This window comes from Coloeus monedula (genome assembly GCF_965178545.1).
Source record: "Coloeus monedula genome assembly, chromosome: 14".
NCBI lineage: Eukaryota > Metazoa > Chordata > Aves > Passeriformes > Corvidae > Coloeus > Coloeus monedula.
This window is the reverse complement of record NC_138794.1, coordinates 12267517-12282969: the sequence shown is the minus strand read 5'-3', so window position 1 is coordinate 12282969 and position 15453 is coordinate 12267517. Positions and strand designations below refer to the sequence as shown.

Here is a 15453-nt window from a genome sequence, read left to right as displayed (position 1 = left end):
CTGTGCACAGAGCCCTTGGATGGGAACCCCGAGCTGGGAGCACCTGGATTCATCCCGGCCCCGCCATTCCCGTGGCTGGGAGCCGTTCCCTGTTCCCTGTTCCTCGTTCCCTGTTCCCGGTTCCCTGTTCCCCGTTCCCGGTTCCCTGTTCCCGTCTTTCCGGGAAGCAGGAGGAGGCTCCGGGCCCGGCCTGAGCGAGGGATTTGTGTTGTAGCAGAGAAATGAGTCACGGGCAGCGCCGGGGCCGGGCCGGGCACTCCCTGCGGGGTCACCTCCGCCTCCTTCTCTGGCTCTTCCCAACCGGGATTGGGATTAGGATTGGGATTGGGATTGGGACGGGGACATGACGGGGCCGTGACCTCTGCGAGTCACCTCTGCCAGCAGCGGGGTTCGAACGCTGCGGGTGCACCCAGGTGGCTGCAACAGCTCCTCCTCCTCTTCCTCCTCCTCCTTATTCTCCTTCTCCTCTTTCTTCTTCCCCTTCTCCTGTTCCTCCTCCTCCTCCTCCTCCTCCTGTTCCTTTTGCCCTTTCTGTTTCTCCTCCCCGTCCCCTCCCTCCCCTCCCCGTTATCCCCCCAGCCCCACCTGAACCCTCTCGGGGCTGTCCCGGCCCCGCGGCCGCAGCTCCGTCCCGGGAGCTCTCGGCTCATTCTGGGCTTCCCTGGGGAATGTCCCCAGCCTGGCACCACTGTCCCAGCCCGGCACCACTGTCCCAGCCTGGCACCAGTGCCACCCTCCCCGTGCCAGGAGCCCGGACCTGGCCCTGTCACGGTCCTCTGCCCGTGGCACCGCTCCCCCTGGCACATCCTTCCTGCCTTTCTTCCCTCGCTCCCCATGGCACAGCTCTCCCTATGGAATATCCCTCCCCATGGCACAGCTCTCCCTGTGGAAAATCCCTCCCCATGGCCCAGCTCTCCCTGGCACGTCCCTCCCTATGGAAAATCCCTCCCCGTGGCAGGTCCCTCCCCCTGGCACGGCTTCCCCGGCACCTCCCGGCACACCCTGGCACGTCCCGTCCGTGCCAACTCCAGCGGTGCCATTCCATGGCAGGGAATATTCCCGAGCTGATCACCGGCCCCTAACGCCTTTCCAGCGGCGCCGGCAGAGCGGGACCTGCGCTGGGAAACTCCCGGGAGCGGCCGGGAGCAGCACGGGCCGCGCCGGGATCATTCCCGGCGGGACAGCGGAGGCTCTGTGGGAGTTGTTGTTGCCGCGGGAGCCGCTGGAATTCGCCGGGATCCGCGGGCAGCCGCAGCTTTCCCATCCCAGAAATCCGCCAGCGCCGCCGCTCCCACCCGTCCTTCCCGCGGCATCGGGGGATCCCAGCGCCCCTTCCCGCTCCTGGAACTCGGCCGAGCGAAACTTCCCTGGAATTCCGCGAGCCCCCCCCGCACTGCGGGAGCCGCGGGAGGGCCGGGAACGCTCCCGGTGCTCCAGCGCTCCCGGCGCCTCTCCCACGCGCGGCTCTCACATTCCCGGCCCCGCCACGCGCTGCTGCCGCGCCGAGCCTCGGGATCAGCGGGAAAATGGGAATGAGGGAGGGGGGGAAAGAGCCGGGACTTACTCCGGGAGCCGCCGCTGGATGCGGCGTTTTGCAGCGCTGGCTCGGAATCCCGGGATTACTCATCTGTGTACAAACACGGCCCGCATGGCCCGGCGGGGCGGGGGCGGCTCTTCCAAAGGCACGGTCCCGGCAGGAAGCGCCGGGAAGCTGCCGGCACCCACCGGGAGGATCCCACAGCCGGCGATTCCCAGATTTTTGGGAGCGAACGAATCCTGGCTCGTCCCAGGAAAAAAAGGCTTCCAAATAAAGCCGGAAATAAGCGCGGCCAAAGCGGCCGGATCCTGCCGGGATCGGATCCAGGAGGCGAGGAAGTGGAAAAACGGCAGGAAAAAAAACCATTCCCGGCCCTCCCTGGGCATCTCCCGCTCCCAGCGCCTCTGGAAAACTCCCGGAGCTCTTAAAGAGGAGCCTGGGAATTCCAGCCCTCGCACGGATGCTCATTCCCAGATTATTCCCAGCCGGATGGGAACAATTCCCAGCCCACCAGGCAAATGGGCGCCTTTCCCATTCTGCTTCCCAAAAATCCGCAGCCCCTGGGAAGCGGTTCCCCAAAGTTCGGAGAGCGCGAAGATTCCAGAGGGATGGAGAGGGATGAGCGGGCTCAGCTCCTGAATTCTTGGGGAACTGGGAGAAGCGGAGCGGGGCAGGGCTGGAGGATTCCCAGCGCTATCCCACACTTCAATCCCACGGGAAAGTCGCCATTCCTGGGAATTAACCCTCTCCTGCCCGCACTGGGACACGGCTTTCCCATGGACACGGCTTCCCAGGGCTCTGGGATTCCATTCCCACGCTCAGGGATGCTCCAAGGCTATTTTCAATCCCAGTCTGCTAAGGAGTGGGAATCACTTGGGAGAATCCCGGATTAGTTTGGGTGGGAATAAGCAGGGACATCTCCTGCTATCCCAGGCTGCTCCAGCCTGGCCTTGGACATTCCAGGGATCCAGGGGCAGCCACGGCTGCTCTGGGAATTCCAGCCCAGCCCCTCCCCACCCTCCCAGCCGGGAATTCCTCCCCAATATCCCACCCCAATCTCCCCTTTCCCAGTGGGAAGCCATTGCCTGTGTCCCGTCCCTCCATGCCTTGTCCCCAGTCCCTCTCCAGCTCTCCTGGAGCCCCGTTAGGCCCTGGAAGGGGCTCTGGGATCTCCCCAGAGCTGCATTCCCAGCATTCCCAACATTGGGATATTTTTAGTGACCGCTCCGTTAAAATCCTTATTTAACACATCCCCAAAAAACCCCCTCCAAACCACCTGGATTTAACAGGAATAATTCCCACCAGGAATCCACCACCAGTGCTCCTCCCCTCCATCAGCAAACCCTTCGATTAGCAGGAAAAAATTCCACCTTTTCCCCCCTTTTCCAGAAGAAAAACCTCCTTCGAAATGCGCCGCGGGAAAACAGAGTTGGAATACCTCCGGAGAACAGGATCCTTGGAAAATCCCTCGAAATGAGGAAGACATCCCACATGTTTTCCTTAAGATAGAAAAATTTATTTCCCAGTCTTAGAAAGCTTTTCCAAGGCCGCCCCCATTCCCGGTGTCCCGTAGAAACGTAGTAGAACCTCTTCCCGCCAAAAAATTCCGGAGGGGCGGAATACAAAACTATCCTGTGCACATTGTGCTTAAATTCCAAAGGCTCGGCAGCTTCCCAAAGGATCACCCTGCCCAGAGCATCCTGTAAACAAATTATTGCATATTTTCCATCGGGATCCTGGGGAAAATCCCGCCAAATCCCAGGCAAGCGCCGCCCGCTGAGGAGGAGAACGGGAATGAGCGGCTTCCAGGGAATGCCCGGCCCGGGGAAGGGTTGTGCTTGTGGTGTTGGGGTGGGGGAGCCACGGAGAGGGGATCCCGTGGGAAGAGCCAAGGGGTGAAAATCCGGGATGGAAGCTGATCTTGGTCCCAAAGATCTCTGGGAAATTGGAGATGGAACGTGAAGAAGAAGATCCCGAAGCGGAATGAATTCCAGGAAGTTCTGGGCACCGAAGGCGTTGGCTCCGTGGCCAAGGAGCCTCTTCCAACGCACAGCTGGATCGAGGGAATATCAGGAATATCCCCATGGATTCTCCATGGATTTGCAGCCTCTGGAGGGGACTCCTGGAAGCTCCCCCTGTGCCAAGGCCAACAGAAGGTGATGGAAGGACGGGGGCTGGGATACCCTTGGAATGCCCATCCCGCGCTTCCGGAGCGGGAAAATCGGCCACGCTCCAAGCCTGCCATCGGCATGGATTCCCAAAAAAACCAACCAAGAGGAACTGCGGCCTCTGTAAGGCACCAAACCCATCCCTGGAGCAGCACCCACGGAGCCTCTCCAGGTTTTCCAACCGGGAAAAGGACGGAAGGAGCACACGGGGGGAGGGTGGGGAGGATTTCTGGGAAGGGGCGGATTTTTGGGAAGGAAGCCCGGGCTCGGGGTGGGTTTGTGTGCCCGCGTGTTGGGTTTCCACAGGCACGGAAAGAATTCCTTCCTGTTGCCTCTGGTATTGGAATTCCTCCTCCGCCATCCACGCCCGGATGGATGGATCCGACCGGAGCGCGCGGATTGAAGTGGGAAAAATCGCTCCGAGACCGGCGAGAAGTGAAGGAAAAGCCCCGAGAAAGAAAAGCAATGCCAAGAGGGAGACGGGTGCGGTCCCTGTGCCCGGGATCTGGGCATTGGGATGAGCTCTGCCACCTCCACCATGGAATGGGAGCGCTGGGAACGCCCAAGGTCCATCCACGAGCTGGGGCTCAGGCAGCAGGTGGGATCATGGAATCATGGAATGGTTGGGTGGGAAGGACCTTAAAGCTCATCCCATTCCATGGGCAGGGAGCTTCCACTGTCCCAGGCTGCTCCAAGCCCCAGCCAGCCTGGCCTTGGACATTCCAGGGATCCAGGGGCAGCTTCTCCAGGAATTCCAGCCCAGGGAGAGCTCAGAGCCCTCTGGGGTTGAATTTCTAAAACGCTGGATGGGCTGGAGCAGGAGAAAAATTCAAATCCCCCCCGGAAAAGCTTCCTGAATTCCTGAATTCCCTGAGGGACTCAGGACGAGCTCCGTGTCCCCCTCAGCAATTCCCGACTGATGGCCCCAAAAGGCGGCCAAAGGCCAGAGGAATTCCCAGATGGAATTACAAACTCCAGTAGAAAAGGTGGAGTTCCTGGATAAGGGATCCCAGCTCCGAGGGAATTCCAGTGACCGGGATAGGGGATCCCAGCTCCGAGGGGATTCCAGTGACCGGGATAAGGGATCCCAGCTCCGAGGGGATTCCAGTGACCGGGATAAGGGATCCCAGCTCCGAGGGGATTCCAGTGACCGGGATAAGGGATCCCAGCTCCGAGGGAATTCCAGTGACCGGGATAGGGGATCCCAGCTCCGAGGGAATTCCAGTGACCGGGACAGGGATCCCAGCTCCGAGGGGATTCCAGTGACCGGGATAGGGGATCCCAGCTCCGAGGGGATTCCAGTGACCGGGATAAGGGATCCCAGCTCTGAGGGGACACCAGTGCTTGGACCCGGGGCCGTTGTGCTCCAGGCTCCCAGTTGTGCTTCCATGATGCCGGGCATGTGTTTTCCATAAGAAACCCTCCAGCTCCAGGATCTCCAGGTGGAGAATGGGCAAAAAATTCCAAATGTGGACTTTTCATCCCAAAAAAGAGAATCCCTATGAAACCCCCCCCCCCCCCCCCCGTTTAAAGCCACACTGTGCACTCCCAGGCTCCGAGTGATTCCCGCGGACGGCGCTCATCCCACGGGAGCTGCTCCAACACGGACACATAATCCCGGCTTAAGAGGCCCCGCACGAACCCTCCAGGGCCGGGACCGCACTTCCAGGACTTCTATGGCTTCTGCAAACGTTTTCCTTGAGAGAGGAAAAACCAATCCCAACAAAACCCAGCCTCGGACTCGGAGCGCGGCAGCGTCCCCATCCCGACGCTTCGAGTCCGGTTCCGAGCACGGCCGGTCCGGGAACGCCGGGCGGGATCGGGACGCGCTCAGTTGTGCTTGGCCCGCCCTCCTCGCAGGTAGCTCTTCCAGCGCTTGACGACCTCCTTGAAGACGGGCGCGTCGTCGACGGTGCTGAGCAGCTGCAGCTGGTTGATGTGCGTGGTGTGGTAGTCCCAGCGCGCCAGGTTGGGCGCCGTGCCCAGCATGAAGTGCCGCAGGTCGTAGATGGTGCCCGAGCCGGTGTCGAAGAGCGGCAGCATGGCCTTGAGCGAGGCCATGCCGCGCTCGTAGAGCAGCCGCGCCTCCCGGCCCAGCTTCTCGCCCGCCGTCTCCTTGAGGTCGTAGAGGCCGATCAGCGCGTACATGAAGCCGTTGAGCACGAAGGAGCTGGGCGAGGTGGGGTACTCCTCGTACCAGTCGTGGCGGTCCATGAACACGGCCTTGACCCCGCGCTGCTCCGCCGGCAGCTTGAAGGGCGCCGTGGCCCGCAGCGCCGCGCCCAGGAACGCCGGCTCCTTGGTCAGCAGGTAGGCCCTGACCAGCGTGGACATGGCCTGGCCCTGCGCCATGGCCGAGTACCAGCCCGGATCCAAGGATTTGAAGCCTTCTCCCAGCTTCCTGGTGACCATGATGGGCCAGCCGCCGCGCTCGTCCTGGTTGCGCAGCAGCCAGCGGCTGGCGGCGAAGAAGGCGGCCATGTGCGCCGTGGCCGAGACGGTGACGTTGTCCAGGAAGCCGCGGCCTTTGGCCACCAAGCGCAGCAGCCGCTTGGGCATGATCTTGGTTTGCTTCACCGCCTTGGTGTTGGAGAGGCCGACGCCCTTGCGCAGATCCGTGAGCAGATCCCGCGTCAGGGTGCTCCAGGCGGTGCGGGCGCCGACGCCGTAGAAGATGTCGCGGTCGCGGAGGGCGATGAGCTGCGTGTTGGACACGTAGTGCACGGTGAAGAGCGCGTTCCTCTCCGTGGTCTCCAGCACCACGGACACGCTGCCGTTGCTCTGGAACTTCAGGTCGAAGGAGATGATGAAATCCCGGCCGTTGTTGAGCTCCAGGGAGACGCCCTCGGAGGATTCTGCAAAAGTGACCCCAAAAGCCTCGCTCGGCATCGAAACGTTCCCGCTCCCAAAGCTTCGGAGCGCCGATTGCCTCCGGAATGCCCGGAATCCCGGGAGGGATTCCCAAGCTTTTAGGGCAGCCTGGCGATAATTTGGGGGTTTCTGGGCTATTCCACCGGATTCGATGGAGCGGCCGAGGAAATGTGGGAGCAGCCCCCGGCATTTTCCACGGTTTTACGGGATGCTTCCGGAGGGATTGGAGCCGTGGATTCGGCAGGGTGTGGGGACAGGGACGGGCTGCCAGTGCAGGACCTTTCCTGGGATGGGTCGGGTTGGAAGAATCCCTAAATCCCACCTCATCCCAGCCCTCACAGGGGCAGGGATATGTCCCTCTAATCCACGACCTTTCCCCAGGATGGAGCGCAGTGGGAATTCGGCTGCTCCGCGATTTTCCCCTCCCGCAGCCCAAAGCAGAAAGCAACGACTGCCCTGCTATCCCAAAATTCCCATTTTCCTCGGCAGAAAGACACCACGAATCTGTGCCTTCCAAAAGCAAGCGTTCCAGGAAATGAGGAATGGAAAGGATGGGGGAGGACAGGCGGGGAAGGAAAGGGATTGGGAATAAAGGGTGGGAATGAAGGATGGGAAAAAGGAGGATAGGGAAGGAAAAGGAACGGAGAGGAAGGATGGGGAATAAAGGATGGGAAAAGAAGGATTGGGAATGAAGGACTGGGAATGAAGCATTGGGAATGAGAGATGGGGAATGAAGGACCGGGAATGAAGGACTGGGAATGAAGGATTGGGAATGAGAGATGGGGAATGAAGGACCGGGAATGAAGGACTGGGAATGAAGGATTGGGAATGAGAGATGGGGAATGAAGGACCGGGAATGAAGGACTGGGAATGAAGGACTGCGAATGAAGGACTGCGAATGAAGGACTGCGAATGAGCAATTGGGAATCATGGCCAAACAAAACGCCAGCACCCCATGAACTCCAAGCTCCCCCGCTCCGCCGGGATTCCCAAGACCCACCTGGGCAGGAGAACTGCTTGACCCCGCTGAGCCGGGATTTATCCCACACGGTGGTGAGGGAGCAGCCCTTGGGCACTGTCCAGTCCCCGTTCCCGTCGCCGTTCCCGTCGCCGTTCCCGTTGCCGTCCCCGGCTGTCTCGTACACCTCCACGTGCGGCGGCCGCTCCGTCAGGTTCTTGCTGTAGTGGCTCAGCCCGTACTGGGCAATCTGGATGGGGTAGAAGTAGCCCTGAGGGCCCCACTGTGTGGAGAGAGGGACTCCTGCCCGGGAAAAACATGGAAAAGTCACAGGAATGCGGGCAGAAATTCCTCCCCCTCCTCCGCCTCCTCCTCCGCCCGACGTTCCGGTGTCTCCAGAAATGGGGTTTGGGGGTGGCACCCTTAGAGGAAAGTCCTGGGCAAGGAGGGAATGGAGTGGGAATTCCTTTCCCACTAAAATCGGGAATTCCGTGCTTTTGGGCGGCGGAGGAATTCCTGTCATGGATCTTCCTGATGTTTATGGAATCACGGAATGGGTTGGACGGAAGGGAACTTGAACCCCATCCCACTGCAGCCCTTCCGAGGGCAGGGACACTTCCCTTATCCCAGGCGGATCCAGCCTGGCCTGGGACATTCCAGGGATCCAGGGGCAGCCACAGCTCCCCTGGGAATTCCAGCCCAGCCCCTCCCAGCCAGGAATTCCTTCCCAAGATCCCACCCCAATCTCCCCTTTCCCAGTGGGAAGCCATTCCCTGTGTCCCGTCCCTCCATCCCTTGTCCCCAGTCCCTTTCCAGCTCTCCTGGAGCCCCTTTAGGCCCTGGAAGGGGCTCTGAGCTCTCCCTGGATCCTTCCCTTCTCCAGGGGAACATTCCCAGCTCTCCCAGCCGGGCTCCATTCCCATTCCACCATTCCTGGCACATCCCACTTCTTGTAACAAGCCCTGACCAGATTTTCCCCCGTTCCCGGGACCGGATAATCCCAAGGCTCTTCCATCCCCCCCAATGCCTTTACATTCCATAAATCCCTGCAAATCGAGTCCATCTGTTCCGAAGAGATTTTCCCAGGAATTATTTGATGCTGAAAAACCCCTAGATCTCTCCCATTTTTCCTGGCTCCCCCGGGAGAATTCCCAAACTCTCCAAGCAGGATCTGCCCCGATTCTTCCAGGCAGCCATCCCTGGGATCGAGCTTCCCACCAGGAAAAATCCCAAAAATCTCCCAGGAGAGCCCAAATCTCTCCCTAATTCCAGGTTTGGACGATTCCGGCTCTAAAAGAACCCCCTGGAGCATCCCAGAGATTTCCAAGCAGGAAGAGCTCAAATCCATGTCCCGATTTATTGAATCCCACAGGAAATCCCATCCAAGGGGTTCAGTGAGACCTGGAATTCCACCCTGCACGGAATCCTTGGGATGCAGCTGCGGAAAACCCCTCGGAGCTGCAGCTGCCCCTTCCCAGCTCGTGGGATTTGTGTGGAAAACCCTCCCCGGATGCCCAGGAATCAACTGGAGAAGCCCCAATTCCATCATTTCCTTGGGATATTTAAAACGTGGCTCGATCCAGGCTTCTCTTCCAATCCCACATTTCCCTTGGAGCCAATTCCCAATGGCCAAGTACAAAGGCAAAGTGGGAATGGATCCCTGGCTCCTTTCCACAGGAATTTCAGGATGTTCAGTCCTGGAAGGGGGGAAGAACCAAGTGGGATTCACAGCATTTTCCTCCCTGGGGAATGTCGGGAATTTATTCCAAAGGTGGGAATGATGGGAATGGGAAAATTATTCTGATGGAGTAGGGATTTTCCTGCTTTTTTCGGTGCTAATCCATATTGCTGATGGCATCTTTTCCTATGGAAAAAGCCATCCCAGGAAAGACTGAAATGCTCCGGATTTTAGGAATTCCTGGAAGTTCCTTAAAGCTGAGCAGTTAAAAAAAGGAGAATTCATCGGGAATGCAACAAGCTGGGAATTTCCTTGAGATTCCCAAACTCTGCCAGGATGGAATTTCCCAGATCAGCAGAGAGAAGGAGCAAAAGGGGAACATGGAACAGGAAGGGTTTTCCTCCTGGAAATGCTTTGGGAAGGGATCCCAATCATCCCTGATGATTCCAAGGGTTGAGGCGCGGGTTTTTGGGATGGGGATGATCCTGAAAATCCGCTTCCAGCGGATTTTCAGGATCATCCCCATCCCAAAAACCCACATTTCCCAACCAACCACGGTGACGCACCCGACCTTATCGCGAACCTCGACGCTGCCCCATTCCCACACCCAGCAGGTTTTTGGGATGGGGATGATCCTGAAAATCCGCTTCCAGCGGATTTTCAGGATCATCCCCATCCCAAAACCCCTCATTTCCCATTCCAACCCACCTTCAACACCGCTGATACACTTGACCCTGTCGCGGACCTCGACGTTGTAGCCCTCGAAGGACATGAAGACGCCGTCGGGCCGGTACGGAGCGCGCTGGGCGTAAACCTTGGAATAGCTGTGGGAAAACTCGAAGCGCTCGTTCCCGTCGGATTGGGCGATCCGCCCGTACACCTGGAAGTATTTCTCCACCCAGCTGAAAGGCAGGAACACCTCGGAGCCCTCGCGGCGCCCCTTCACCGTCTGCTCCTCGTTGATGACGCAGTCGATCTCCTCGTAGCGCAAGCCGCCTCTCCCGGCGCTTCCCGGAATCGCCGGAGCTTTCGGCGGCGCATCCCGAGGCGACGCTTCCTCGGCTTCGGCCGCGCTGCCGCGGCGCTCCGGGGAAAGGGGATCCCGTGGGATCGGGGAGCGCTCGGAGCAGCGGCTCCAGAGGAGCAGCGAGAGCAGCGCCAGCAGCGAGCAGAGCGCCAGCAGCGCCTTGGAGCTCAGGCGGGCCAGGCAGCGCATGGTGCGGCATTCCTGGGAAACAGGGAATGCGGGATTTGGGATGGGCCGGGATAATGGGAACTGTCCTGGATAACAGAACCAGGCAGGGCATTCCTGGGAAACAGGGAATGCGGGATTTGGGATGGGCTGGGATACGGGAACTGTCCCGGATAACGGGGCCAGGCAGGGCATTCCTGGGAAACAGGGAATGTGGGATTTGGGATGGGCTGGGATAATGGGAACTGTCCCGGATAACAGAACCAGGCAGGGCATTCCTGGGAAACAGGGAATGCGGGATTTGGGATGGGCTGGGATAATGGGAACTGTCCTGGATAACAGAACCAGGCAGGGCATTCCTGGGAAACAGGGAATGCGGGATTTGGGATGGGCCTGGATAATGGGAACTGTCCTGGATAACAGAACCAGGCAGGGCATTCCTGGGAAACAGGGAATGCGGGATTTGGGATGGGCTGGGATAATGGGAACTGTCCCGGATAACGGGGCCAGGCAGGGCATTCCTGGGAAACAGGGAATGTGGGATTTGGGATGGGCTGGGATAACGGGAACTGTCCCGGATAACGGGGCCAGGCAGGGCATTCCTGGGAAACAGGGAATGTGGGATTTGGGATGGGCTGGGATAACGGGAACTGTCCTGGATAACGGGGCCAGGCAGCGCATGGTGCGGCATTCCTGGGAAACAGGGAATGTGGGATTTGGGATGGGCCTGGATAACAGGAATGGCACCATCCCAGATAACAGAACCAGGCAGGGCATTCCTGGGAAATACGGAAATGTGGGATTGGGACACGGATCTGGGATGTTCCCAGCTGGGAATGGTGCCCGGTGATCCCGGTGATCCCTGGAAAGCCGGAGCTGGGAATTCCTCACCGGGATCAGCCTCAACCCCTCAGGGAAAAGCTGGGAAGCCGCAGTTATCCCAAGGGAGCCAGGAATAAATGGGAATGGGGAAAGGCAGCTCTGCTCTTACCTTAAGGGAAGGGAATTCCTGGAATTCTAACGCATCCCGAGCTTCCAGCGGCAACAAGCCCGGGATCTACAGCGATTCCTCTCGGGATTCCTGCGGGGAAAAGCGGGAAAAGCAGAGCTGCAGCAGCCCCGGAGCAGAGCTTTTCTGGAGAAAATCCTGGGATTCCCAGGAAAATCCTGGAATTTTGAACTCCTCGGGATGTTCCGGATCCCTGAGAGACTTTTCTTGGATCGGGATCCTGGCTCTGGATTCTCCGGTGCCGCCGGAGATCGGGAACAGCCGGGATTTCCTGGAAAAGCCGCTGATCCCAACCCTGCTCCAGGGGCTTCGGCGTTCCCAGAGTTCTCCCCCAGCGGGAATTCTGCCATCCCGGCTGCTCCGGAGGCTCAGGAATTCCCACATCCAGAGCTGGAATCTGCTCTGAGGGAAGCACAGGAGGATCCCAAACATTCCAGGGCTGTTCCCATCTCCCAGAGCTGCCGGAATTCCAGGCCAGGAGGGATTTGGGATGGGAATTTTTGGGACGGAAAGTGGAATTTCTGTTTTGTTCCCAGGCGCATCCAGGATTTTTCCAGGGAAAAGGGGAGTGGAAAATCCATCCAAATCCTGGGATTTGCTGTGGGAAAAGCGGATCCAGGTGCTCCTCGTGCTGCTGGAACGCCACTTCCCAAGGAAAACCGGGAAAGGATCCTTGGGAAGCTCGGCAGATCCGGAGCTTTTCCTTTGCCGGGGAATGCCTTCGAAACAGCGGATTTTCCTTGGAATGCGCTGCTTCCGGAGGCTCTGGGAATTCTGCCCTTTCCAGGCTGGAAGCGCCAGAATTCCAGCTTTTCCCTCATCCCTGACTGCTCTGGCTCCCAGGCCACATTCCCGGGAAAGCGAGGAGCTTTTCCCACAGCACATTCCAGGGAAATCCCACGGATCCGAAGCCAGCCTGGCAATTCCCAGCTCCCAGGAATTCCGCCTCCGCCCGCAATTTGGGGCCCAAACTCCGGGAATGTTTTTCCCAGGATGGATAAAGGCAGCACTGAGCGGGAGCTGGAATTCCCGCCAGGAAGAATTCCCGGTTTTCCCAGCCGGAGCTCCGGGAAAATGCTCCCACTGCCCGAAAATCCAGCGGGAACGAGGCCAGAATGTCAGGGAATCGCCTTTCCCAAGGCTCCTTGGGATCCCATTCTTGGGAACGGGCTCATCCCTAAGGAAAAGCATTCCGGAATTCCAGGATTGTCCCAAGGAAAGCCCAAGGATTTCAGGAGCCTCACGCCGGGAATTCCCAGGAAATCCTTGGGAGAGCTCGGAGCCGCTCCGGGAGCCGGCAGAATGGAACTCTCCTGGAATTTCTGTTTGCCCAAGAGCGGCTGGAAAAGCGGGATGAGCTCGGTGTTCCAGGATTCCCAACCCAATCCCAGGATTTGGGAGGGAAAAACGCCCCGGGAAGCCCCAAGTGCGGGATTCCCTCCGGAATTCCCATGGAATTCCAACCCCCCTCACACTTTTGTGACAATTTTTGGGATCGCTCCCCCCTGGAATTCCAAAGCATCCCGGAATTCCCTTGGAAGCAGGAGACGGAAAAGCCCCAAAGGCTCCGATTCCCGACTGGAAAACTCCTCCAAGACGTGGAAATTCCCGCTTTTTTTGGGGCCGCGATTCCCAGATTTCCCATCCCCTCCGCAGATTTGCAGCGATCCCCGGGAAGGAATTCCAAGGGATTTTTTTTGGGATGGGAGCTCCAAGAAATTCCTCGCTGCTTTTTTTGGGGGTAATAAAATTCCCGAAATCTCCTGAATTCCGGCATTTTTCCCGCTTTTCCACCCCAGGGAATTCCAATCCTGGAATGTGCTCCCGATCGAAGCCTCCTCCCAGCTCCCAGCAAAACCGGGATTCCTGGAATTCCCCCTTTTTCCAGCCGGGAACATTCAGATCTCGTTTGGATTCTCCCGGATGTTCCTCGGGATTTCTCCCTCTCCGTGCTATTCCAGAGGCTGGGAATTCCCAAAAAACCACATCCAGGCCATGCCTTGGAATGACAGCCCAGCCAGGATGATTCCCACCGGGAATTCCCGGAGCTGCAGCTCCTTCTCCTGGAATTTCCCAGGAAAAGCTCCCAGCTGGAATTGCTGCTCGGATTCCGGAGGCACCTGGAATGGGATGGGAATGCCATGGAATGTTCAAGCCAATATTCCCACTTTTCTCCTGAGCCGGGCTGGCAGAGATTCCCGCTGGGATTTGTGTTCCCTGAGGGCCACGAATCCACGGAAAACAGCCAGAATTCCATGGAAAATGACCACGAATCCATAGCAAACGGAGCACGGCTGCTCCAGCCTTTTCCTGGGATAATGGGGATGTCCCTGCCTATGGAAAGCGGCGCAACGGGATCAGCTTCCAGCCCAAAGCATTCCACGAATCCACGAATTCCGTATCCCTGAATTCCCCAATTCCATCGCCTTTACTCCCGAATTCCAGAGTCCGTATTCCCGCGCCCCACGTTCCCGCATCCCCCAGCCCGTATCCTGCATTCCCGCCTCTTCCAGCCCCTATTCCCGCAATCCCGAATCCCAAATCCCCCATTCCCACCGCCCCTATTCCCTCATTGCAGCCTCTGGCAGCAACCCCGAGGCGGCCCGAGCACGCCCAGCCCCGCCAGCGCCGGCCGATCCCGCTGCCCTCCCCCGTTCCCGCTCCCATTCCCGCTCCCATTCCCATTCCCGTTCCCGTTCCCATCCCGCGGGGGAATCCCGGGAATCCCGGGCCGTTCCTTACCTGTGCCCGGGGCCTGGCGGGCGCCGGAACCTCCGCGCGGGGCAGCGGGGGGAGCACGGAGGGGCAGCGCCGGGCCCCGCCCTCGCGCGTCGCAGCCAATAGGAACGCGCGGCGCGGCGGCGCCGCCGCCACAACGGCGCCGGGCGGGGCGGAGCGGGGCGGGGCGGAGCAGCCACCGCCCCGGGGACACCGGAACCGCTGCCGCCGCTGCCGCCGCTGCCTCGCAGCCACGCGGCGGCCCCGCTGCCGCCTCAGCCCGGCCCCGCTGCCGCCTCAGCCCGGCCCCGCTGCCGCCGGAGCGCCCGGGGCCGAGCGGCGGGAGCGGCCCCGCCTCGGCTTCCCGCGAGAGCGGCCTGGCGGCGACCAATCAGAACCGCGCGTTTGGTGAGGGCGGGGCTTCCGGGCGGAGCGCGCCGCTGATTGGCTGCGCCGTGCCCCGCCCACCGAGCGGTCACGTGGCGAGGCCGCGTGAGGCGGGCGCCGCCAGCTTTAATTGCAATAATTCCCGGAGGGGTTAATTAATAATTAATTAGCCATTAATTAATCATTAATGAAGGGAACCGGGAGCGAGGGGGGGAGGGGCAGCCCGGGCAACGCGGCTTTCCTGCCGCAGGGCTCTCAGGGATAGCGGGGGCGGCCGCGCCAGGGGAGGCTGAGGGGAATCTTGGGAAAATCGGGAATATTGGGAAGAATTCCCGCCTGGAAAAGCTGCAGCCGTGGAGCAGCTGCCAGGCGGGGCTGGAGTCACAGCGAGGAGGGCTTCACAGCCCTGTGGATGCGGCGCTTGGGGCCAGCGGCGGCGCTGGGCAGGGCAGGGCTCCGTGAGCTCCAAGGGCTTTTCCAGAGTAAACAATTCCATGATTCCAAGCGGCTTCCAAAGGCTGCGGGAGGAGCAGCAGCGCGGCTGGAGCCGGCAGAGTGCCCCTCGCGGCGGATGGGCGCCGTGAAATGCCGGGAATCCTGCGGCGGGCCGGGATTGGAGCGGATGCCGCGCATGGGAAAGGCTGGGAAAGCAGGAATTGCGAGAGGAATCGTTATCCGGGGCCTCTCCTGCTCCCGATTCCCAGATTTCGTTGATTTACCAGGAAAACCAATGCCAATCCAGCGCGGATCCGGGGCTGGAGGGAGCGGCACCTCTCGGACACCGTTTCCCATCCCAGTTTTTCCCAGGAGCTGGAATTGCTTCCATGAGCAGCATCAGCCCCCACAGTCCCATGTTTGCCTCGTTTATTGCTCAGATCCAAAGGGCACATTCCCATGTTTCCCTCGTTTATTCCCAGATCCAAAGGGAACCGGGG

The 15453-nt window shown here is 59.8% G+C and overlaps 1 protein-coding gene across 1 annotated transcript; it reads right to left on the bottom strand.

The window, feature by feature from the left end:
- Positions 1-3071: 3071 nt before the first annotated feature.
- On the bottom strand, positions 3072-14344 carry GLCE (glucuronic acid epimerase). Its single transcript, XM_082290488.1, has 5 exons — positions 14156-14344; positions 11396-11485; positions 9921-10440; positions 7577-7837; positions 3072-6560 (listed from the first exon to the last, which is right to left on the bottom strand). Exons 3-5 carry the CDS (start codon positions 10426-10428, stop codon positions 5536-5538), a joined length of 1794 nt encoding a protein of 597 aa, XP_082146614.1. The 5' UTR covers positions 10429-10440; positions 11396-11485; positions 14156-14344; the 3' UTR covers positions 3072-5535.
- Positions 14345-15453: the final 1109 nt, after the last annotated feature.

What these genes read in the sequence shown, in the direction of transcription:
- GLCE (XM_082290488.1), bottom strand. Translation starts at nt 10,428, where the DNA reads ATGCGCTGCCTGGCCCGCCTGAGCTCCAAGGCGCTGCTGGCGCTCTGC. An exon ending in GTGTATCAGCGGTGTTGAAG is followed by an intron (nt 7,838 to 9,920) that starts GTGGGTTGGAAT and finishes TTTCCCGGGCAG; the next exon opens with GAGTCCCTCTCTCCACACAG. An exon ending in CAAGCAGTTCTCCTGCCCAG is followed by an intron (nt 6,561 to 7,576) that starts GTGGGTCTTGGG and finishes TCACTTTTGCAG; the next exon opens with AATCCTCCGAGGGCGTCTCC.